This window comes from Orycteropus afer, unplaced genomic scaffold, assembly GCF_000298275.1.
Source record: "Orycteropus afer afer isolate SDZICR_OR568_19922 unplaced genomic scaffold, OryAfe1.0 scaffold00094, whole genome shotgun sequence".
Taxonomy (NCBI): Eukaryota; Metazoa; Chordata; class Mammalia; order Tubulidentata; family Orycteropodidae; genus Orycteropus; species Orycteropus afer.
This window is the reverse complement of record NW_006921681.1, coordinates 4,324,526-4,350,230: the sequence shown is the minus strand read 5'-3', so window position 1 is coordinate 4,350,230 and position 25,705 is coordinate 4,324,526. Positions and strand designations below refer to the sequence as shown.

The 25,705-nt window shown below is 39.0% G+C and overlaps 1 protein-coding gene across 1 annotated transcript in view; it reads left to right on the top strand.

Moving 5' to 3' along the window:
- RERE (arginine-glutamic acid dipeptide repeats) overlaps positions 1–25,705 on the top strand; it is a 470,759-nt gene that overhangs the window by 194,712 nt on the left and 250,342 nt on the right. The window contains exon 6 of the mRNA XM_042781181.1: positions 13,102–13,206. Within this exon, the coding sequence (XP_042637115.1) occupies positions 13,102–13,206 (105 nt within the window). The remainder of the gene's footprint in view (positions 1–13,101; positions 13,207–25,705) is intronic.

Below are 25,705 nucleotides of genomic sequence, written 5' to 3'. Positions count from 1 at the left end.
GCTATGCCACCAGTATTTCAAATACCAGCAGGGTCACTCATTGTGGACAGGGTTCAGCAGAGCTTCCAGACTAAGACAGATTGGGAAGAAGGAAGGGACCATCCACTTCTCAAGGAACTGGCCAATGTAAACTTAATGAGTAGCGGTGAAACACTGTCTGATATATTACTGGAAAACTTTATGAATAGCTGTGAAACATTGTCTGATATAGTGCCAGAAGATGAGCCCTTCAGGTGGGGAGGTACTAAAAATAGGACCGGGGAGGAGCTGCCTCCCCAAAGTAGAGTTGACCTTAATGATGTAGATGGAGTAAAGCTTTGGGGACCTTCATTTGCTGATGGGACATAACTCAAAATGGAAAGGAAAAGCTGCAAAAATCCATTAATAATTGGAACATGAAATGTGTGAAGTGTGAATCTAGGATAATTGTAAGTAGTCACAAATGAGATGGAATGCATAAAGTTCAATATCCTAGGCACTAGTGAGGTGAAATGGATTGGTATTGGCAATTTTGAATCAAAAATTCATATGGTACACTATGCTGGGAATGACAGATTGAAAAGATTTGGAGTTTCATTCATCATTAAAAATAACATTTCAAGATCTACCCCGAAGTACAGTGCTATCAGTGACAGGATAATATCCGTATGCATACAAGGAAGACCATACGTGTTTCATATTACTTGGTTTCACAATCAACACCTGTAGAAACAGCGGTCAAGAAATCAAACGATATATTGCACTGGGCAAATCTGCTGCACAAGAACTCTTTAAAGTGCTGAAGAATATAGATATCTCATTGAAGACTGTTGTTGTTGTTATTTGCCATTGAGTCGGCCCTGACTCCTAGCGACCCGTCCTTGGGTTTCCAAGGCAGTTATCACTACGGAAGTAGGAATGCCCAACCTTCCTTCTGAGGAGTGGCTGGTGGGTTTGAACCGCCAGCTTCCTGGTTAGCAGTCAAGTGCCTTAGACACTATGCTACCAGAGCTCCCCTTTGAAGACTAAGATGTACCTAACCCAAGCCATGGTATTTTCAATAGCCTCACATGTGTGAGAGAGCAGGATAATGAATAAGGAAGACCAAAGAAGAGTTGATGCTTTAGAGTTGTGGTGTTGGCAAAGAATGCTGAAACTACCATGGACTGCCAAAAAGAGCTAACAGATCTGCCCTGGAATAAGTGCAGCTGGAATGCTCCTTGGAAGCAATAATGGCTAGACTTCGTCTCACCTACTTTGATCATGTTGTCAGAAGGGACCTTTCCTTGGGGAAGGATATCATGCTTGGTAAAGTTGACAGGGTCCATGAAAAAGGGAAAGTCCCTCAACAAGATGAATTGACACAGTGGCTGGAGCGATGGGCTCAGGTATAGTAAGGGTTGTGAGGCTGGCACAGGACTGGGCAGTGTTTCGTTCTGTTATACATAGGGTTCCTATGAGTTGGAGCCAACTAAACGGTACCTAACAGCAGCAACACAAGGAAGACTAGTTAGTACAACTATTACTCAGATTTATGCACCAATCACTAAAGCCAAAGATGAAGAAATTGAAGATTTGTACTAGCTTCTGCAGTCTGAAATGGACCAAACATTCAATCAAGATGTATTGACAATTATTAGTAATTGTGAAAGTGTTAAGAAACAAAGATGTCACTTTGATGTCTACTAGTAATTGGCATGTGAAATTTATCAGTAGTTGGAAAATATAGCCTTGGTGTGGTAGAAATGATGCAGGAGATTGCATGATAGAATTTTGTTAGACCAATAATTTATTCATTGTAATGATTTATTCATTTATACCTTTTTTCAACAACATAAATGGCAGCTATACACGTGTCCCTTGCCAGATGGACTACACAGGAATCAAATCTATTAACATCTGTGGAAAGAGGTGATGGAGAAGCTCAGTATCACCAGTCAAAATGAAGGCTGTGAAACAGACCATCAGTTGCTTATATGCAAATTCAAATTGAAGCTGAAGAAAATTAAGTCCATGAGAGCCAAAATACGACCTTGATCATATCTTACCTGAATTTACATACCATTTTGAGAATACTTTTGAAGCACTGACAATCAGTGACTGAAGACCAGATGAGTTGTGGGGATGATAACAAGAACGTCATATACAAAGAAAGCGAGAAGATCATGAAAAAGACAAGGAAGGAAGAAAAGACCAAAATAAACGCCAGAAGAGACTCTGAAACTTGGTCTTGAACAAAGAGTAGCAAAAGCCAATGGAAGAAATGCCAAAATAAAAGAACAGATTTTAAAGGGTGGCTCAAGAAGACAAAGTAAATTTATTATAATGAAATGTGCAAAGACCTGGAGTTAGGAAGACAGAAGAGAAAAACACACTTGGTGTTTCTCAAGGTAAAATAACTGAAGGAAAAAATTCAAGCCTCAAGTTACAATACTGAAGGATTCTATGAGGAAAGTATTGAATGATGGAGAAAGCATCAAAACAAGATGGAAGGAATACCCAGAGTCACTGTATCAAAAAGAATTGGTTAATGTCCACCTCTTCTAGGAGGTACAGTATGATCAAGATCCAGTGGTATTGAAGTTGAAGTAAAGGGTCCAAGCTGCACTGAAGGAATTGGTAAAAAAAAAAAAAGGCTCCAGGAATTCATGAAATACATTGAGATGTTTCAACAAATGGATGCAGCACTGGAGGTACTTTTTTGTTTATGCCAACAAACTTGGCCAACTGACTGGAAGAGGTCCATATTTGTGCCATTTCAAAAGAAAGGTGATCCAACAGAATGTAGAAATTATCAAACAATATCATTACTACCACACAATTGAAATCTTGTTGTAGGTAACTCAAAAAAAAAAAAAAAAAAAAAAGGTTGCAGCAGTATATTGACAGGGAACTTCCAGAAATGCAAGGTGGATTCAGAAGAAGAAATGGAATGAGGGAGGATATCATTACTGATGTCAGATGGATCTTAACTAAAAGCAAAAAATACTAGAATAATGTCTACCTGTGCTTTATTGATTATGCAAAAACATTTGACTCTGTGGATCATTACAAATTATGAATAACTTTATAATGAATGGGAATCCCAGAACACTTAATTTTTCTCATGAGGAACCTGGACATAGACCAAGAAGCTGTCCTTCGAACATAACAGGGGGATACTGCATGGTTTAAAATCAAGAAGGGAGTATATCAGGGTTGTATCCTTTCACCATGACTTATTCTGAGCAAATGATTTGGGAAGGTGCACTATATGAAGAAGAACATGGTATCAGGATTTGAAGAAGACTCATAAACCACCTGCGATATACGGATAACACAGCCTTGCTTGCTGAAAATGATGATTGAAGGACTTACTGATGAAGATCAAAGACTACAGTCTTTATTATGGATTGTTGTTGTTGTTATGTGCCATCAAGTCGGACCCAACTCATAGCGACCCCTCCTTGGGTTTCCGAGGCAGTATCACTACAGAAGTAGATTGCCCCATCTTCCTTCCGAGGAGTGGCCGGTGGGTTTGAACTGCCAGCTTTCTGGTTAGCAGTCAAGTGCCTTAGGCACTATGCTACCAGAGCTCCTATTATTATGGATTACACCTTCATATTAAAAAAAAAAAAAAAAAACCACAAAAATCCTTACAGCTGTACATGTAAGGAACATCAGAACATCATGACAAACGGAGAAAGGATTGAGCTTGTCAGGGATTTCGTTTCACTTGGATCCACAGTCAACATACATGGAAGCTGCAGTCAGGAAATCAGATGTCATTGCACTGAGCAAATCTGTTGAAAAAGTGCTAAGATGCAAAGATAACACTTTGAAGACTAAGGTGTGCCTGACCCAAGACATGGTGTATTCAGTCACCTCATATGCATGTGAAAGCTGGACATTGAAAAATGAAGACTGAAGAAGAGTTGATACCTTTGAATTGTGGTAATGGCAAAGAATGCTGAAAGTAATATGGACTTCCAGAAGAACGAACAAATCTGTCCTGGAAGAAGTGCAGCCGGAATGTTCCTTGGAAGCGAGGATGGCCAGACTTCATCTGACCTACTTTGGTCATGTTGTCAGAAGGGACCATTCCCTGGAGAAAGGACATCATGCTTGGTAAAGTAGAGTGTTACTGAAGGGGAATACCCTCAACTAGATGGATTGATATATTGGCTGCAATGATGGGCTCAAGCATAGCAAGCATTGTGAGGCCGGTGAAGAATTGGGTAGTGTTTCTTTATGTTGTACATAGAGTTGTTATGAGTCAGAGCTCACTTGATGTCACATTAACAATAGCAACCTATGCATGGAAGAGGTAGACAGTGAATCAGGAAAACTGAAGAATAATTGATGCCTTTGAATTTTGGTGTTGGCAAAGAATATTAAATATACCATGGGCTGCCGGAAGAAAGAGCAAATCTGTTTTACCAGAAATATAGCCAAGAATGTTCCTTAGAAGAGAGGATGGGGAGATTTCATCTCATGTACATTGGGTATGTTGTCAGGAGGGACCAGTCCTTGGAGAAGGATACCATCCTTGGTAAAGTAGAGAGTCACTGAAAGTGATGAATACACTCATTGAGATGGGCTGACATAGTGGCTCTGACAGCGGTCTCAAACACAACGCTGGTGAGGATGATGCAGGACCACCAGGCACTGTTGCATTTTATTTCACATAGGGTCACAATGAGTTGGAACCTAACCACTATTTCTCCGTGCAAGCCTTTTATAAAATTCAGTAACCATTTATGATATAAACCCTCAGGAAAAAATATAAATTGAGGGTTACTTTCTTAATGTGGCAAAAGAAAAAAACTTTAGTCCTAAAGGTAGTATCTTCTTGAATGTGAAATACTAGAGATGTTTCCAGTGAGATCATGAACCAGGCAAGGATGTCAGCTATTTCCATTATTTCCACGTGTACTAGCAGTATTAGCCAATGCCATCAAAGGCACAAGAAAGGCCAAAGAAGAGGGAAAACCACAGATGATAGATGTTACAGTTGGAAAACTTCATAGAATCCATGGTAAAACTGTACCACCAAGAATTCAGTCAAATAGCAGAATATAAAATTAACATGTAAAAATCAATAGCCTTCATGTATGTATTCAGTAATAGGTAGAGGACAAATTGTTGTTAGATGCTCTCAAGTTTGTACATAGTTACCCTATGTATAATGGAATGAAACACCGCCTGGTCCTGCATAATCTTCACAATCATTGCTATGCTTCAGCCCATTATTACAACCATTGTGTTGATCCATTTTGTTGAGGGTCTTCCTCTTTTTTGCTGACCCTCTACTCTACTAAGCATGGTATTCTTCAAGGATTGGTCCCTTCTCTCTGAGGTAGGGTACATACTAGTAGAGAAAATCTCATTTACTGTAGTTTCAAACTTGTTTATCAGATGATTTGCTTCTATTCCTAGTCCTTTTTGATTTTGCTAAAACAATTCTCAATGAGGGACAATTTTACTCTTCTCAGAGGACATTTGGCAATATTTGGGCATTTTTTGATTGTCACTTAGATTCCTGGATGGTGCTAGTAGTTTGTGATTGGCTACTAACCTAAAGCTTGGCAATTTGAATTTACGCCATGGTGGCACAAAAGAATGACCTGTGGATCTGTTTCCATAAATACTACAGCCAAGACATGTCTATGAAGCAGTTGTATTCTGAAACCCAACGGGTTGCCATGATTGAGAATAGACTCAGTGGTAATGGGTTTGGTTTTTATTTTTTTTCCATTTTTATTGTGATTTGGGTGAAATTTTACAAAGCAGATTTGTTTTTTTTTTTCAAAGCAGATTTGTTTTATATTCAACAGTTCTTACACATTTTGTCTTGTGGCACAGGTTACATTCCCTGCAGTGTATCACCTCTCCTCACACTTCCTTCCCGTGGTTACCCCTTCTCTGTGTGCTTGCCTATACATTCCCGCCACCCTATCTTTCTCTCTGTACAAAAGCTCCCCCTCTGAGCTCCCATGGTTGATTTTTTCTAAGGAGGGCACTTCCTTGGTTGAGGTGTTCAGCTTGTTGGCCTGTCTCTTATTTGGCTGAGAGTTAAGCCATGGAAGTGAGTTCAATTCCAGGCCCAAAGGGTGACTTGGGGCCTTAGTCTTGGGAGTTTCACCAGTCTCTATCAGACCAATAAGCCTGGTCTTTTTGATGATTTTGAATTTTGTTCCATGCTTTTCTCCTACTGTATCCAGGATCTCCAATTTTGATCCTTTTCTCAGTGGTTGACATTGGTAGCTGGGCACCATCTAGTTCTTCCAGTGTCAGGGTCATACAGACTGATACTCTCATGATCCATTAGCCCCTTGGACTAAGTGTTTTCATATGTGTTTGATTTTCGTCACTCTTATTTGCTCCAGACAAGTGAAGACTAATAGTTGCATCTTAGATGGCCACTCAGAAGCTTTTAAAACCTGAGTCACTATTCACTGAAATAAGATGCAGCACAATACTTTTGTATATTCTGTTGTGCCAGTTAAGCTTGATGTCCCCAGCCCACAGGCCCCGTGACTTACTTGCTCAGGGTGCTTAGTTGTGGCTAAGACGTTATCCCAACTTTGCCTCCCTGTTAGCTTTAAATTGCATATGGACATTTTTATAGCACGTAGAAATACATATGTAGGAATACTTTCTGCCAAACCTATGTATGGTCATGGTTATATTCCCATTTGCCTATCCATACCTGATCTTCCTGCCTGCCTGCCTCTGTATCCACCCATGTATTAATGTGTTCTGTTACTAATAATGCAGTATACTCTGTACTGTAATATTTGCCTTTATTGTCGCTACCTCTTGTGCCCCCCTCCGCGTCTTCTTTTTCCTTAGAGATTTTGTGCTGGTTACATGCTTTTGTTATATTGCTTTTCCCTTCACCCATGTCTGTTTGGTGGTTGATTGTCACAACAGTTGCTCATATAATTTCTTTTAGAGATATCAGTACAAGGCTGGTCCCTATGAGGCAGAGGTTAAACATGTACCAAATGTCCACCTTTTCCAAACTGCTTACTACTTCATCATCTCTAACTTCAACTCCTCCTCCTCCCCTCAGTACTTGTCCTTCTGTGTTAAGGTTTTATATTTCTTTGTAACAGCTCACAGAATTCACACACTGACAAGGAAATGGCTCACAACAGTTGTAGCGTCTGGCAATCCATGTGGTTGCAGGTGCTGACAAATCCAAAACAGTAGGTCAGACAAGTCATTGCTGTCTCAAGTCCCAAGAACTGGAGGTCAGATGATGATGAACCAGATACAGAACCAGAGAAAGAGACTGAACTTTGCCAGAGTGTGTGTGTGTGTGTGTGTGTGTGTGTGTGTGTGTATATATATATATATATAAAAAATGCAGACTTTGCTATATATATATAAAATGCAGACTTTGCCCTTAAGGAAAATAAAGATGGTGACTTTAGTCACATCCTCTAGTAAGGACTTGACTTTTGATATATCCCACCATAACTGGGACCTTCTGAAAATTAAATTCTTCTGTGTATCAAAAATCTTCTCCAAAAGAGTAAAGAGAGAATCTACAGATTAGGAAAAAATATTTGGCTAAGACATCCAACAAGGGACTTACGTCTAAAATTTGTAGAAAACTTCAGCACCTCAGCATCAAAAAGACTAACAATCCAGTCAAAACTGGCCAAAGGATATGAACATACACTTCACCAAAGAAAATATTCAGGCAACCAACCAACACATGAAAACATGCCTATGATCGTTAGCCATTATAGAGAGGTATAAGAACAACAATGAGGTATCTCACCCCAGTAATAATAGCAAAATTCAACAAAGACACCCTGGGGAGGGTGTGGAGAGATTACAACTCTCATCCGCTGCTGGTGGGACTGTAAGATGATACAGCCACTGTTGAAAATGGTATGATGCTTCCTTAAAAAGTTGGAAGTAGAAATACCATTGGATGCCACAATTCAACTACTAGGAATATTTCCTGAAGAGGTGAAATCTGGGACACAGATATATTATATACACATCTTCATCGCAGCACTATTTACAATATTAAAGAGATGGAAACAACCAGAGTGCCCACCAACAAATGAGTGGATAACTAAATTGTGGTACATACACACAATGATTACTATGCAACATTAAGGAATAATGAAGAATCAGCGAATCACTTCATAATGTGGATGAACTTGGAGGACATTATGTTGAGTAAAATAAGTCAATCAGAAGGAGAAATATTGCATGAGTCCATTATTATAAAAAGTCAAGGAAAGATTTACACAGGGAATGAAATTTTCTTTGTTCTTGACCAGTGATGGGAGGAGTGGGAAAGGCAGGGAAAATAAATGGATAATTAAGACACAGGTTTTATTTGGGTGAAGGAAAACTCAGTATAACAAAAGCATGTGACTAGCACAGTAACACTAACGAAAAGGAAGACACGAAGATACGCACAGAGAGGTACAGCAATAAAGGCAAACACTATTGCACACACACAGTACTGCATTATCACTAATAGCAAACTCTAATCCACAGGTGGATAATACATAGGTAGGCAGGCAGGAAGATCAGGTATGGATAGGCAAATGGGAATATAACCATAACCATACGTAGGTTCGTGAGATGATATTCCTACATATGTATTTCTATGTGCTATAAAAATGTCCATATGCAATTTAAAGCTAACAGGGAGGCAAAGTTGGGATAACGTCTTAGCCACAACTAAGCAACCTGAGGGAGTGAGTTGCTGGATCTGTGGACTGGGGACCACAGGCATGGGGAACATCAAGCTCAAGTGGTACAACATAGTGTACAAAATACTGTATTTTTACCTCAGTGACTAGTGACTCAGGTCTTAAAAGCTTTTGAGCGGCATTCTAAGGTGCAGCTATTAGTCTTCACTCATTTGGAGCAAATAAGAGTGAAGAAAATCAAAGACATATGAAAACCCTTGGTCCAAGGGACTAATGGACCATGAAAATATCAGTCTGTATGACCCTGACACTGGAAGAACTAGATGGTGCCCAGCTACCAATGCCATCTACTGAGAAAAGGATCAAAATTGGAGATCCTGGATACAGTAGGAGAAAAGCGTGGAACAAAATTCAAAATCATCAAAAAGACCAGGCTTATTGGTCTGATAGAGACTGGTGAAACTCTCAAGACTAAGACCCCAAGTCACCCTTTGGGCCTGGAATTGAACTCACTTCCATGGCTTAACTCTCAGCCAAATAAGAGACAAGCCTACAAGCTGAACACCTCGACCAAGGAAGTGCCCTCCTTAGAAAAAATCAACCATGGGAGCTCAGAGGGGGAGCTTTTGTACAGAGAGAAAGATAGGGTGGCGGGAATGTATAGGCAAGCACACAGAGAAGGGGTAACCACGGGAAGGAAGTGTGAGGAGAGGTGATACACTGCAGGGAATGTAACTTGTGTCACAAGACAAAATGTGTAAGAACTGTTGAATATAAAACAAATCTGCTTTGTAAAATTTCACCCAAATCACAATAAAAAGTGCTTTATATATACATACACACACACACATATATATACGCACATTATATATATATACACACATACACACACGTGTGTGTGTATATGTGTATACATACATACATACATACATGTGAGTTTGTGTGTGTGGTTGTTGTGAGGTGCAGTCGAGTTGGCTCTGACACATAGCGACCCTGTGTACAACAGAACGAAACACTGCTTGTTCCTGAGCCAGCCTTGCTATACCATCATTCCGGCCATTGTGTCAATACATCTCATTGAGGGCCTTCTCCTTTTTAGTTGACCCTCCACTTTACCAAGCATGATATCTTTCTCTAGGGATTGGTCCCTTCTGCCAACGTGACCAAAGTAGGTCAGATAAAGTCTGGCCATTTTTGCTTCCAAGGAGCATTCCAGCTGCACTTCCTCCAGGGCAGTTTTTTTTAGTTCTTCTGGTAGTCTGTGGCACTTTCAGTGTTCTTCGCCAACACCACAACTGAAAGGCATCAACTCTTCTTGGATCTTCCTTATTCATTGTCTAGCTTTCACATGCATATGAGGTGCTTGAAAATACCATGGCTTGGGTTAGGCGCACCTTAGTCTTCAAAGAGACATCTTTACTCTTCAGCAAGTTAGAAGAGGTCTTTTGCAGCATGTTTGCCCAATGCAGTACCTTGTCTGATTTCTGAACTATTGCTTCCATTGGTGTTGATTGTGGAACCAAGTAAATATGAAATCTTTGACAACTTCAATCTTTTCTCCATTGGTCGTGATACTGCTTATTGGTCCAGTTGTGAGGATTTTCATTTCCTTTATGTTGAGGTGTAAAGTTTGAAAACCTTATGAATATATATATACACACACACACACACAAATATATATACACATAAATAAATAAATATACACACACACCCCTAGGTATAGAGGCTAAGATTTACAGTATATCACACAATGGAGGAGGACTGTTGCTAAAAGGACCATATTAAGTAATTCACTGCATTGCCACAGTATAGGGGGGTGCTAATGGATCGAGTCTAGGAATGCTGCTAAATATCGTATAATTTTCTATGGTGCACAGGACAGCCTTTCACAACAAAGAATTATTCCATTCAAGATGACAGTAGTACTGGAATTGAGAAAACATTGCCCTAAAATAACTGATTTCCTATGCCTTTGTTTATGTTAAGAGACACTTAGAATTGTTGGTTGCAAGAGCTTCTGTACTTTTAATTAATATATTGATTAATCACCCAGATTTAAAAGTGACAAAACAGAATATATTTATTATTAACATGCCACTCTGGTAATGACAGTGATAGAACAAATATTTTATATGTAACACTGAATAGTACACAGAGTTTTATAGACTGTCTTATTTGCCCTTAGTATCCTTATACAGTTGGTATAATGGGTGTTATCATCTCTATTTATTTGATAAAGGTGTTTATCTATTTCTTCTAGGTTTTAATGATTAAATTACCTTGGATACATAGCAGTTAGTTTTAGAGTAAAGAGATTGTTCATCTGTAAATATGATCTTAACTACTTTTTCTTTTCCAGAAACTCATTTTAGTTCCAGTTAAATACTAGAAAGACAGAGTCTGGGCCTGGAATGTTGAATCCTAGTCTATATCTTCCTTTGACTGGATTTTGTTCTCTCCAAATCAGTACTTCTGATAGAGCTTTCTGTGATCTATACATCTGTGCTTTCCAGTATGATAGCCACTATCCACATGTGACCATTTAAATTTCAGTTAAGATATCATAAATTTTAAAATTCAATTCATTTCATTTGCATCAGCCACAATTTAAGTGCTCAATAGCCTTAGATTATTTTGTAATCTGTAGTTCCCAAAGAGACTTTTATAAATCAACAGCATTGTTACTTAGTTTAAAAAATAGAAATGATCTGAGTCCATCTTAGCGCCTGCTTGTTACTGAGGCTTTGGTTACAGTTACTTAAGCCCATGGGGGAAAGAAGGACATTGCTTTTAATTTCTTAGTAGAAAATGAATGAATATTCCCATTTGATACTCCTTCAGCCAGTTCCTGTCATTAACATCTTGGCTGTTAGCTGTTACGTATTGTTAATATTCACACTGATGCCATCCTTACATGCATAGAAAACATGCTCAACCAGTGGGAGACTACGTGCCTGGAAGCATTCATGCATGTACTATAAACAGTGGCTTTGATCCTCCAACTTCATCTAATCTAATCCCAACCTATGGTTTCCACCTGACTCAAGAGTTACCTCCTGTGACCAACGAGGATGCTACAATTACCCTGTCTCCTTGACAGCCCTGGAAATTCTGTGTGTGTGTGTGTGTGTGTGTGTGTGTGTGTGAGAGAGAGAGAGAGAGAGAGAGAGAGAGAGAGTGAGTGTGTGTGTATGTGTTGGGCACATCTGCATGGTGTAATGTTTTTGTCATTAGCATTTGGTACTTGGAATGCCTGGAAACACTGCAGAGGATCTAGCTATACCATGGTTTAGCTTTTGCTGATATATGGGTCTAGAAACCTTACTGTTCTTTATTGCAGCATTTCTATGGGAAAATATTTTCCCACTTATAATCATTTAATCTTACCTGAAAATTTGGACACTGTATACTGTATTAAATCTCATCTATATAAAAAAAGTTAAAATCCTCTAGGTTTTAGTTTTCAATTCAGTTTATTTCTTGCATATTAAGGGAGAGAAAAAAATATTTATAGGCTACAAGCTGTCTTCCAGTGAAACAGCAGATGGTATCAGTTTGTGCTTTAACAATTGTACTTTTCTGCCTGTCATTATGAAGCGGGAATAAAAAGCACATTATGCTTTGATGATTTAGAAAGTCTTTAGACTGAATTTTTGTTGAAATATTGAACTATGATTTTAATTTCCCCCCTTTATTTCTGTTGTTGTTGTTGTTAAGTGCCGTCGAGTCATTTCTGACCCATAGCGACCCCATGCACAACAGAACGAAACACTGCCCGATCCCGCGCCATCCCCACAATCCCTGCTATACTTGAGCCCATCATCGCAGCCACCGTATCAATCCATCTCGTTGAAGGCCTCCCCCTCTTTCGTCGACCCTCCACCCTACCAAGCATGACATCCTTCTCCAGGGAATGGTCCCTTCTGACAACATGACCAAAATAGGTGAGACGAAGTCTGGCCATTCTTGCTTCCAAGGAGCATTCTGGCTGCACTTCCTCCAGGACAGATCTGTTAATTCTTTTAGCAGTCCATGGCACTTTCAGCATTCTTCGCCAGCACCACAACTCAAAAGCATCAACTCTTTTTCGGTCTTCCTTATTCATCCTTTATTTCTAGGTTGTTTAATGTCTTTTCATCACAGTCCTGCCACAATCTGGCTTTGTGGTTTAATTAATTTTACTTTATAGCTAAATGGGAAGCTAAAGGGAATTAAGTTGTAAAATTTTGTACTGAAGCAATAATAGAAGGGCAATATATATGTTATTGGACTTACCTTGTTTTACGACTTTTGAGGAATCCCAGTTTTCTGAATAGGTAATGAGGTATGGAGTTTGTAGCTTGAGTCTACATGTTCTTAGAGTACTGTGGATTCAGGTTTCATTCATTACGTTTTCACTAGTTTGCAAAGCTATCAAGGATATTACTAATGTTTTGTTGTTCTTCATTTTCAGAGGGAAGTGCAACATCTCCCATTTTTCTGACATATTTGCTGCAAGAGAGTTTAAAGCTCGAGTGGATTCATTTTTCTACATACTAGGCTACAACCCTGAGACAAGGTAAGTGAGGCACTTGGACCCACTCACTGATAACTTTTGCTTTTTTCACTTGCGTGCATGTGTATGTATGTGCGTGCTTATGTGTTCACACATCTAGGTATATACTAGTACCAAAAAAAAACTAAACCAAACTCAGTGCTATGGAGTTGGATCCAACTCATAGCAACCCCTCCTGGGTTTCTGAGGCAGTATTACTACTGAAGTAGATTGCCCTATCTTCCTTCTGAGGAATGGCTGGTGGGTTTGGACCACCAGCCTTCTGGTTAGCAATCAAAAGCCTTAGGCATGAAACCACTACAGCTCCTGGTTTATACGATTAAAATGTCCTATAGTAAACTTCTTTGGGAGGAGGTGTAATTAATATCTTTGGCATCTAGAACAGCTTATTATTTGTGTTTCCTTTTATTAAGGTGGAAAGAAGTGAAAACATTTAGGTCTAAAGAGGGAGAGAGAAAGACATAAATTTAGTTGGTCTGTGTTTCTAGCTTATAAAGAATTGTTAAGATTATTACCCTGATGTCCATTCAGTCAAGCTTTCTGTGATATCATATTGAAAGGGCTAGGACAACTTATGGAAAGTTAGTTGGTTACTTATTTATTTTGTTCCCTTTGATAATAAAAATCCAGTAACATTCACTGAAATATCTAGTAAGATTACTAGTATGAGTTGGATGCATCCATACTTAGCCATCTTGGTAAGATGTATTTAACAATTAGAATTATTAATAGTTTTTACATGAAAAACAATAGGGTCAAAATAATTTAATAGAAATAATTCTCCGTTTATATCTAAAATGGACTGTAGTTTAAAGTAGCAGACAGAAGAACTTTCCTAAGAGTGTTCTTATTTACTTGATGTTAGTCATGGGCCTGCATATTTTATTAAGGATTTGAGAAAAGGAATATTAGTAGGTGATCAAGTAGTCTGTGCTCTGAATCCCCAGAATATACCTGTATGTATGAAGGTTTAGAAATAAATAAGAGATGGTTGGCTCAAAGAAATTAGTGAAAGAATTACATTAAATGTTAAATGGGTATTGTTTTAGTGAATTTTTTTTACTAGTAGATGCTGAGAAACTGCATGTAAAGTTTAGAGTGTGGTTTAGACAGTCACTCTAGGGTCAGTAAAAGGAAACACATTATATACTATGATATATGAGGCTGCATCAAGAGTTTTGTTGGGAATTATAGATATATATCATTCAGTCAGTTTCTGTGTCAACAAATACCAGACCACAATAGTAGTAATAGTATAATGAACACCTCTTTTTTTTTTAGATAACAGTCAGGTTTGAGCTATCCTTTTCAAAAGTATGACAAGTTCTGATGACAAAGAAGTTGGGCATTGATAATATTTCAAAAGCATCTTATATTTTGAAATTTTTAGTTTATATATGAATTTTGTTGAGAGTCTTGTCTCAGTTTATTATTGCCCTGGTGAAGTATTGAACCCTTGAATTTGGATTTATATATTATCTCAGTGATGGTCAGGTTTATTTAACTACTTGATAAATATTTGTCATATTGCAAAGTCAGATATTGTATTCATAAATTAGCTAAATATCTTTTACATTTTAATGTTTAGATCTCAGATTCATAACAACCAACCAAATTTATTTTTATATATTTGTTACACATCCAGATATCCCGTATCTCACAATATCACAAGATCCAGTATCTTCAGTTTTTGCTGAATGCTTATTAAAGGTGGTCTATAACTTACCTATGTAAGCTAGAGACACGCAGGTTCCTGTCTCATTTTTCATTGTGTGTTGCTGGAAGTCATCCAGGGTGATACTTCCTTTTACTTTTGTTTAAAATGCAGGCTAGGAATGTATTAGAAGGATAATGTTTATCTTCAGCTTAGTGGAAAGTAACGCAAAGATGTACCTGTAGCAGCCTGTTTATAAGGTCTGCATCTTGAGTCCCTTCTAGTAATGCCTTGACCTTTTAGTGCCATTCATTCTCTTCTACACTTGTGTTCCCTGTGCCCAGCTTGTGCCTGGTATATAGAAGGGCTTGAGGAGTGCTGGATGACTTGAATGGAAGTAATCTACTTAAATGTAAAGTCTGAGGCAAATCTCAAACTTCTCACAATCAAAGAGTAGAGGCCTTTGTAAAAATGTACCACAGTGGAGCTAGTGACAACTCTCAGATTGAGCAGAGTTGTGCATGTGGCCTATGGCCCTCCTTTACTGGTCTCACCTGGAAGTCCCTTTGTATTTCTAAAGATTGGGGTTGGGTCTGTAGTTCCCACAGCTGCTCAAATGATTGAAAGTGTGTATACAGTTTAACAGAGTAGAGAAAATCTGTGTGTTTCCTTTGGTTGGCTTATTTTTGACCTGATTCTTAGAATGCTCTGGGTGCTATCCGTGCAGAATTCACCTGTGTTTTGGTCTGTGTTTCTACTTTATAAGGGGTAGGGCTGTGTGATGAGCTGGTTTCTGGTATAGTTCTCCCCCATGTTAATGTGTGGATTAGTGTGTAGTCATGGTTGAATGTGCTGTATGCTGACTCTTATATGACCCTGAGTCATGTAAATAAATATAAGTTAATGTGAAAGAAAATGTCAAACTGTTCTGATTGGGCAATAAACTTGTGAGATACTGGATTTCTAAGTAAGACCATTGGAAATTAAGGAGTGTTGATTCTGTCACTATAAACTTTGATGACTGTTTACTTCCCCTTAAAAAATGCAGGACCTTTACACCAAGTAAGTGGTTGAAACCGAAACTTATGATGAAATTGTTTTTATTTTTCATAGCTAGTTTTCTCATAGTAGTTGAAAGCTGATTTATGTAATTTTCCATAATTTATTTAGCATACCAGCTAGCTCTAAAAGTTTGAGATTTTTTTCAATTATTATACATCCTTTTTAAACCTCAGTCCTCTGCTACTTGTTTATTTTTTCCCTAATCTGGTGGTTATTTTTCTAACTGTTATATTTTGCTAGAGACCTAGCTGTCTATTTTGGTTATGACAGTATTACTACTTTATTGAACATATGTATGATAGAGGGAAATACTGATCTCTGTACTCTAGTTCTTTGTTTTTAAAATTTGTGGAAGATGGATTTGTTGGTGATTGTCATGAAATGACTTTGGAATTACTTATATTTATTTTTCTATTCAGAGTTACAGTCCTTAGTACTAATAAAACATCCATGATAATATAGATGCAATCTTTTATCTTCAGTTATGAAATCCTAAAGCTGAAAAAGAGAAAAGATTATACTGTTTGGTGCTTGTATTAGAATGGGTTCTCTAGAGAAACAAAAACCAGCAAAGCTTATACATATATAAAGAGAGAGAGAAATTTATCTTAGGCAAATGGCTCACAAACGTATAGAAGCCAGCAAGTCCTAAGTCCCTGGAGCAAATATCCAGCTAGAGGCTTTTCTTCGCTTCTGCAACCTCAGGGGCCAAGAAGCTCAAGGCTGGCAGGCAGCACACCAGCTGTTGACTCCAGCGAATGATGAATCCAAGATCTCCAGGCCAAACGGTGGACTGCTCACTCACAGACAGTTGTAGGTAGCACAACAGAATCCCGATCCACAGAAGAATGTCACTCTTCCCAGGATGTCCCTGGGTATCCTGGAAGCAGGCCACACCCCTAGGGAAACTCCCCCTGAATAGATACCCATCATGGAAACAACCACACAGAACTGGGGTCTAGCCAAGTTGACACAGAGCTCCAACTGTCCACAGTGCTAAAACTCATTTAGTGGTGAAACATGCCCTAGACTGATGTGAGGCTGTTTTTATCCTTAATTTAGTTGACTTTGTGTGAATTTGTATACATTTTACTGAAAAAAAAAAAAAAAAACTAATATGAAAGAATATGGGTTGTTATTCAGATATTGCTGAGGTCCCAACATACTCTATGGGGTAATCACCTTTCTAAAACCCAGAGAATTCTGAAAATCTACTGACACCGCCCCCTCCCAAGAAAAAAGAATCTTCAGTAAAGTATTGTGTGTCTGTAATTGTGTTAGCCATGGCATTATAGGAGCAAAACTTAATTGGGCAAAATTATTTGGACAGATGTTTCTAGCTACAAACAGGATGCAAGCTACAAGAGGCTGACAAATGAGAGAGGCTTCAATCTAATTCTGACTTGAACTTTGAGCACTTAGGTAACTGGGCTTTTCTTCATGAGTGTGTTTGACATTTCTGTACCCAGGTAGCATATATGTTTGCTATATAAATGTTGTGCCTAAGGCATTTTGACTGCTAACCAGAAGACTGGCAGTTCAAACCCACCAGCCACTCCTTGGAAGGAAGGTTGGGGAGTCTACTTCCATAGTCATACCACGTCATAAACCCAAAGAAGGTTCACTGTGAGTCGGGTCCAACTTGAGGGCATATAACAACAACAACATATGAACAAGATACAGCCCTCATTTATTTCTGCTGTCAGCATATTCTGCGAGAGTATTTTGTTTAAAGGGTTTGATCCCAAATCTGATTAAATACTTAATGAAGTCAACAAATTTCAGCTCACAGTCTTAATACATAAAGCCAATTCAGCTTTATAAACATTTATCCAAACACCAGTGTCCTTGGTTGCATTAAAATGGGGTGATTGTGGCATATAAAAAGAGATGAGCATAGGGATGTGGTTAAATGTGGCTCTTTATTGTCCTTAGATGCATTTATGTTTGTCCAGTACATCATAGCCATTATGAATGGCCAGCTGGAAGATGGTGCTCTACCCCCCTTAGATCTAGGCAGCCTGAGTTCTAATCCCGCTTGATCTTTTTTGTCTATTCGTGGGTAAGACAATTCTTTTTATTTAGACATTTATTTTCTGAACTCTGTTTCCACTTCAGCAAAATGGAGGTGGTAAAAGTTACCATGCAGGTAGTTTTTGTAAGCTGTCAAGTTTTTGTTGCTTCTTGAAACTGCAAAAAATAATGATAAATTTTATTTTCTGAAGAAAAGGTTGAAAAAAAAAGTTTTTTTTTTTTGTTAAATCCAACAGCAAAACATAAACTACCGAAAATGCCGTAAAATTTTGCCATGTAGACCATCTGACCATGTGGTTAATTGTGCTGACATATGAAGCTTGAGTACTGCTTAGAATAGTGATAGTAAAATTCTTTGAAAATATACAATACTTGCTATGAATGAAAGATAAATGTCTTCATTGGCCATAATGAAATTGATCCAACAATATTTAGGAATAAATAAGTGGTGATGTGAAACATGACATTTGCCTAGTCAGAGTACTTAAATGACAAATTGAGGGAAACAAAATAAGAAAAAAAAAAAAATTCCATAAATGGATCTGTGCTTTTTATAGCAAAACAGACATACTGTGTAGCAATTAGGTTTTGCTGAATTCTTGTCTATCCCTTCCTCCATCTTCCTCCCTCTTCAAGTTCACTCTGTTGTCAAGTGCCATTTTACTATACACCATTTTACTGTACCCTTCTGTGTATATATGTTTCTTCTATTCCTTCAGTTCCCCTTACCTTCTTGCCTGAGACCAATGAGTTAAAAAGGTGCAATGTAGTGAATTACCTGGCATGGCTTTTCTAGCCATAAGTCTTTGTAAACTCTGTGGTGGAATTTGCTATGAGCAACTGAGTAGTTCCTGATTGTTAAAGTTACCCACCTGAGGTATTTCTGTTGAGAGTGGCACAAAGCAGTTTTCTGGGAAGTTCTCTCTCTCAGGTGTATAGAATTCTGATGTTGAGATTGGTTAGTTTGACCACTCTGCCAGGCTCAAAAGGAGCCTTCCTAGAGGCAGAAGGAGTCTCTCTAACTGCTGGCTGAGAAAGATGTGCTCCTGAGAGACACATGCTCCTGAGAGACACATGCTGCTAAGAGAGAGATGCGAGGGACATGCACTGGTGAGAGAGAGATGTGAGAGACACGCACTGCTGAGAGAACGATGTGCTACTGAAACTGCCGGCTGCTGAGTGAGATAGTTGGCTGCAAGACATGGAGTGCATTTCTGAACTTGAATTGTAGTCTGTTGATTCCCTAATAAACCCCATAATCTGTGAGTATTGTCTGGCCACTACAGAGAATTATTGAACCCAGCAGAGAGGTGATAGGTGCTGTGGGAGGAACAGTTGGTGTCAGGGTTGGTGAAAGGGCTGGAGGGAGGCAACACGTCTGGCCTTGCAGGAATAGGCCTTGTGCTACTGATGATGATTCTTTCTTCCTTTTGTGGGGTTAGAGGAGGTCAGAAGATGCAGCCTCCCTGGCCCTTTGGCAGCAGGGAGGAAGTAATGAAGTCCCAGTAGGAATAAAAGATTTGATAGTGGCTGTTTGAAAGGAGATGGTTTTATCTTTCTGTGACTAGTTCTTTGTTTTACCTTGCCAAAGCAATAATTGTTTAACCAGACGAATTGTGGAATGACACCAAGAACATCATACATGTAGAAAGCAAAACATCATTTAAAAGACAGGAAAGGAAGAAAAGACCAAAATGGATTTCAGAAGAGATTCTGAAACTTGATTTTGAGCAGAGAGTAGCTAAAGCAAATGTAAGAAATGACAAGGTAAAAGAGCTGAGCAGAAGATTTCAAAGAGCAACTCTAGAAGACACAACCAGTTTCTATAATGAAATGTGCAAAGACCTGGAGGTAGAAAACTAAAAGGGAAGAACATGCTTGACATTTCTCAAGCTGAAATAACTGGGAAAAAAAAAAAAATAATAATTCAAGCCTTGCATTGCAATACTGAAAGATTCTACGGGCATAATATTGAATGATGCAGCTAACATCAAAAGAAGATGGAAGGAATACACAGAGTAACTGTACTAAAAAGAATTGGTCAGTGTTCATCTATTTCAAGAGGTGGCATATGATCAAGAACCAATGGTATTGAAGGAAGAAGTTGAAGCTGTAGTGAAGGAATTGTCAGAAAAAAAAAAAGGCTCCAGGAATTGATGGAATATCCGTTGAGGTGTTTCAATAAATGGATGCTGCACTGAAGGCCCTTACTCATATATGCCAAGTAATTTGGAAGACAGCAACCTAGCCAACTGACTGGAAGAGACCCATATTTGTACCCATTCCAAAGAAAGGTGATACAATAGGATATGAACATTATTGAACAATATCATTAATACCAAACACAAGTAAAATTTTTACTGGAAATAATTCAAAAACAGTTGCAACAGTATATTGACAGAGAATTTTCAGAAATGCAAGCTGGATTCAGAAGAGTACGTGGAATAAGGGGTATCATTGCTGATGTCAGATGGCTCTTGATTGAGAGCAAAGAATACCAGAAAGATGTTTACTTGTGTTTTATTGACTATGCAAAAGCCTTCAACTATGTAGATTATACAAATTACAGATAACATTGAGAAGAATGGTAATTGCAGAACACTTAATTGTGCTCATGAGAAACCTGTACCTAGACCAGAAGGCTGTTGTTCAAACAGAGCAGGGGATATTGCATGGTTTGAAATCAGGAAGAGAGTTTGTCAGGGTTGTATCCTTTCACCATATTTATTCAATCTGTATGCTGAGCATATAATTTGAGAAGCTGCATTATATGAAGAAGAACATAGCATCAGGATTGAAGAAAGGCTCATTAACAATATGCAGATGACACAACCTTGCTTGCTGAAAGTGAAGATGACTTGAAGCACTTACTGATGAAGATTAAAGACTATAGTGTGCAGTATGGATTATACCTCAATGTAAAAAAAACAAAAATGCTCACAACTGGACCAATAAGCAGCATCACAATAAATGGTCGTTGAAGTTGTCAAAGATTTCATATTACTTGGATCCACAATCAACACCAATGGTTGCAGCAGTCAAGAAATCAGACAGGGTATTGCACTGGACAAATCTATTGCAGAAGACGTCTTAAAAGTGCTGAAGAGCAAAGATGTCTCTTTGAAGACTAAGGTGCACCTAACCCAAGCCATGGTTATTTCCAATTCCTCATTTGCCTGTGAAAGCTGGGCAGTCAATAAGCAGGACCAAAGAAGAGTTGATGCTTTTGACTTGTGGTGTTAGAGAATACTGAGAGTTCCATGGATTGTTAGAAGAACTAACAAATCTGTCCTGGAAGAAGTGCAGCCAGAATGCTCCTTGGAAGCGAGAATGGCCAGACTTCATCTCACCTACTTTGGTCATGTCAGAAGGGGCCATTCTTTTTTTTGTGTGTGTGTGTGATTTGGGTGAAAATGTACAGAGCAAATTCCCTTTCCATACAACAGTTCACATACACTTTGTCTCATGACTTTGACTACAATTTACCCCAGTGCAACAGCTCCCCTCCCACTTCCTCCCAATATATACCTCTTCCCTGTGTCTGTCCCTCCATGTGCTCCTACCCCCTGAGCTGTCTCCCTGTGCATAAACAACCCTTCTTTCTCCCATGATTGATGACTCCAAGGAGTGTATCTACCTCAGGTGAATTTTCAACTCATATGCCTGTCTTTTGTTTGGCTAGAAGCCACAGGTGTGGGTTCAGTTCCAGACCTGAAGGGCATCTAGGGGCCATAGTCTCAGTGGTTCCACCATGCTCTGTTGGACCGGCAAACCTGGTCCAGAGGGGACTGATCATTCTTTGGAGAAGATATTATGCTTGGTAAAGTGGAGGGTCAGCGAAAAAGGAGAAAGCCCTCAACATGATGGTTTGCCACAGTGGCTGCAGTGATGAGCTCAGATGTAGTAGGGATTGTGAGTCTGGTGGAGTTCTGTTGTACATAGGGTTGCTATGAGTTGAAGCCAACACACTGGCACCTAAAACAGTGAATTAGGGGCAGTGAAGAAAACTTATTGTTTAAAACATAGCATCTGCTATTGATGGTAATTTTGAATACCTTTTTCTTTAAAAAAAAAAAGCGTTAGTCATCTCTTTAGAGACTTGGTTTGTATCATGAGAACACCTAATGATATTCTGGGTTCTTGATTTTTTGAATTTGAGTCTTCTCTTGCTAATCATTTGGGAAATAAATGGAGGACTCAGGCCCAGCACTTCTCCAGTGTTATCAAGAGAAGTATGTCTGTGATTATCTGCACCTTCTCTCAGGGAGCCCTGTAAGGACCAAATTCCCACTCACTGTGACCTCCTGTGTTGTAGAGTGGAATTGCACTGCATAGAATTTCAAAGTTGTGACCTCTCCGAAGTAGATCACCAGGTCTCTTTCTCCAAGGTGACTCTAGGTGGATTTGCCTTCCGACTTTTTGATTAGTAGTTGAGTGCTTTACTGTTTGTGCCACTTGGGGTCTCCTCAGGAAGCTACAGAATCTATTACAAAGCATTGAACAAGTTGGAATAGGATTTTAGCTCCCGCCCCCCTTTTTTCCCCCTAGTAGAAACCATATTTACCTTATGGGATGGTATTTTATAGAAAAATTGAGGCAGAAGTATTATTATCATTATATTCAGTAGCTGTCATAAATTGAGGCACATACAAGCGCTTTTGTTTCTTGCACAGTGACAATAGCAATAGTGTTAAAGATAAAGGACTACAGGTTGAGTTTATTGCCAGCAAAAATAACTAAGATACCTAAAATATAGATAAGGGCTACAGTTAATGAGCACTATGGGCCATTCACTGTTTAGAGTGTGTGACTTGCACAATTCATTTTATTTTATCTTGTTTTGAAGCATTCTCAGTCTTACAGAACACTTGAAAGTATAGTATGATGACCTTTTTTTTCCTGAACCATTTGAGAGCAAGTTGTCACCATAAGGGTCCCTCATACCTCACTATTTTGTATATTTCCTATGAACAAGGGCATTTTCTTATTGCTCTCAGGTGCCATTGTGTCAGTTTTGACTCACAGTGACCTCCTGTGGCAGAGTAGAACTGCTCCGTAGTGTTTTCTAGGGTATAATGTTTACAGAAAGAAAATGCTAGATCTTTCTTCTGTGGAGCTGCTGGTTGAGTTTGAACTGTCAACCTGTTGGTTAGCAGTGACCCCCTACTCATGTTGACCCTGTGTGTGTCACAGTAGGGCTGTGCTGTGTTCCATAGGATTTTCTTTTAATTGTAATTTGGGTGAAAATGTACAGAGCAAATTAGGTTTCTGTTCAACAATTTGGGAGCTCTGGTGGTGTAGTGCCTAAGGCATTTGACTGCTAACCAGAAGGTTGGCAGTTCAAACCCACCAGCCACTCCTCAGAAGGAAGACTGGGCAATCTATTTCCATAGAGATACCACCTCAGAAACTCAAGGAGGGGTCACTATGAGTTGGAACCGACTCGGTGGCTGTGAATTATTATTTTTTTTTTTTTGTATTCAACAGTTTGTACACATTTTATTTCATGACATTTGTTGCATCCATAGGGCTTTCAAAGGCTGAGTTTTTTGGAAATCGATTGCCAAACCTTTCTTCCAAGGTACCTCTGGGTGGACATGAATCTCCGGTCTTTTCAGTTAACAGCTGATCGTGTTAACTGTTTGTACCACCTAGGGACAGTCATAACTGCAATGAAACCAAAACAGTCAGACTCACTGCCGTCAAGTCAGTTCTGACTCATGGCGATCCCCATTGGGTTTTCAAGGCTAGAACTCTTTATGGAAGCAGGTTGCTCCTTATTTCTTCTTCCAAATGGCTGGTGGGTTCAAACCACCAACCTTTTGGTTAGCAGCCAAATGCCTTAAACACTACACCACCAGAGCTCCTTATCAACCACAGCAAATACCTCAAAATCAAGAAGTTAACATTGAAATACTATTATCATTGAATCCTCAGACCCCATCAAATTTTCCCAATAATGTTTCCCAGTAATGACCTTTATAGCAAATGAATGCAGTTGAGTGTTGTGGATTTAGTTGTCATGGTCTCTTTAGTCTTCTTGAATCAGGAACAGTTTCTCAGTCTTTGCTGGACTTCATGATCTTCACAGTTTTATAAATTTCCCAAATCAAAATAATCCTACTGTTGTCGAGTCAGTTGGGACTTGTAGTGACCCTATTATAAGACAGGATAGGACTGCTACAGAGAGTTTCTAAGGCTGTAAATCTTTTTGGAGGCAGACTGCACATGTTTCTCCTATGGAGTGGCTGGTAGAGTCAAACCACCAACCTTGTAATTAGTAGCTGAGCACTCTAACCATTGCATTGCCAGCACTCATTTTTTTTGGTAGATTATCGGCTTTTTTTTTTTTGGTAGATCGTCCCTCAGGTTGCATTTATGATATTTCGTTTTTATTAGATACTGGTCATGTATCTGTTGCAGATAGGTCACGAAAGTTGTGTGTTCTCTTCTTTGTTTTCTGTCAAGTGGTACACAATTCTTATTTGTTCCATTGATGATAATTTTTGTTTTCATCAGTTGAATATGATAGTGTCTGCTAGGATTTTCCATTGTAAAATTTCTTTTTCCTTCCATAATTAGTGAGCATTTTGTGGGAAGGTACTTTGAGACTACGTTGATATCCTCTTCCCCCAGCTTCAACTTTATTCATTATTCATCTTGCTCATTTATTTATATCAGAATGGACTAAGGGTGTTGTCTCTGTTTTGCAGATGTTTTATTTAGTGGCTTATAATCTATTACTGTCATGATTTATTTCATGTCACATTGTTCCATATTTGGGAAAATGATATTTAGAAACTGTGATCTGGTGCTGGGTTACTTTGTGTCACTCTTCTTAGGAAGTTGCTCACACATGTACATATATGTCTATGTCGTGCTGTGTATGTTTCTGTGAGTTCATACCATATTCTCTAATTCTAATCCAGTATCACAGAGTTCCTTGTAGTTTTTTCCTTTTTCTTGTTTGTTATTACTGTTTTTCAGCAGTGAGATGCCTTGTTCCATCATCCTTAATATCTTGAATACTTTTACTCTTATCACTGACTATGCTTTTTCCTCACATGATACCCCATACCTAGGCTGTCTCTATGCATGGATATTTTCCTCATTCAACTTGGACCCCACTACTCCATGCCCAGCCATTCTCTTATGGGAGTCCTCTTCACACAACTTGTACTCTGATATTCTGTGCGTGGAATTTCTCTTCACCCCACTGGACTCTAGCTTCCCAGGCTAGGTTGCCCTCCCCACCTCTCTCAGGCTTTGTGACACCCCTGCCTCCCATGGATGTCTTCCTTATCCTGCCTGGACTTTGACATTTTGCTTGAGTCAGACTCCTACACGTGTACCCACCTAACACAACTTGGGCTTTGAAAGCATTTGCTGGGTTGTCATCCACATGGACACCTTCCTCACTCTGGTCCCTTTTTAATTCCTTGTATTATCATTAGGACTAAATTGTTTGTAGAGGGAAGGTGTGAGGGAAAGGGAAAGGCTATGCAATCTCATTTAACATCCATAGTAATCCACTGATTAAGATAAGGAAGTTTAAGCTCAGAGAAGTCCAGTAAATTATCCATGATCACACAGCTTACCAAGGGGCAAGGCCACAGTTCAAACTCTGATCTCTCTTAATGCCACCAGAGCTCCCAGTAGCATAGTGGCTAAGACACTTGCCTGCTAACCAGACGGCTGGCGGTTCAAACCCACCAGCCACTCCTCGGAAGGAAGGTTGGGCAATCCTACTTC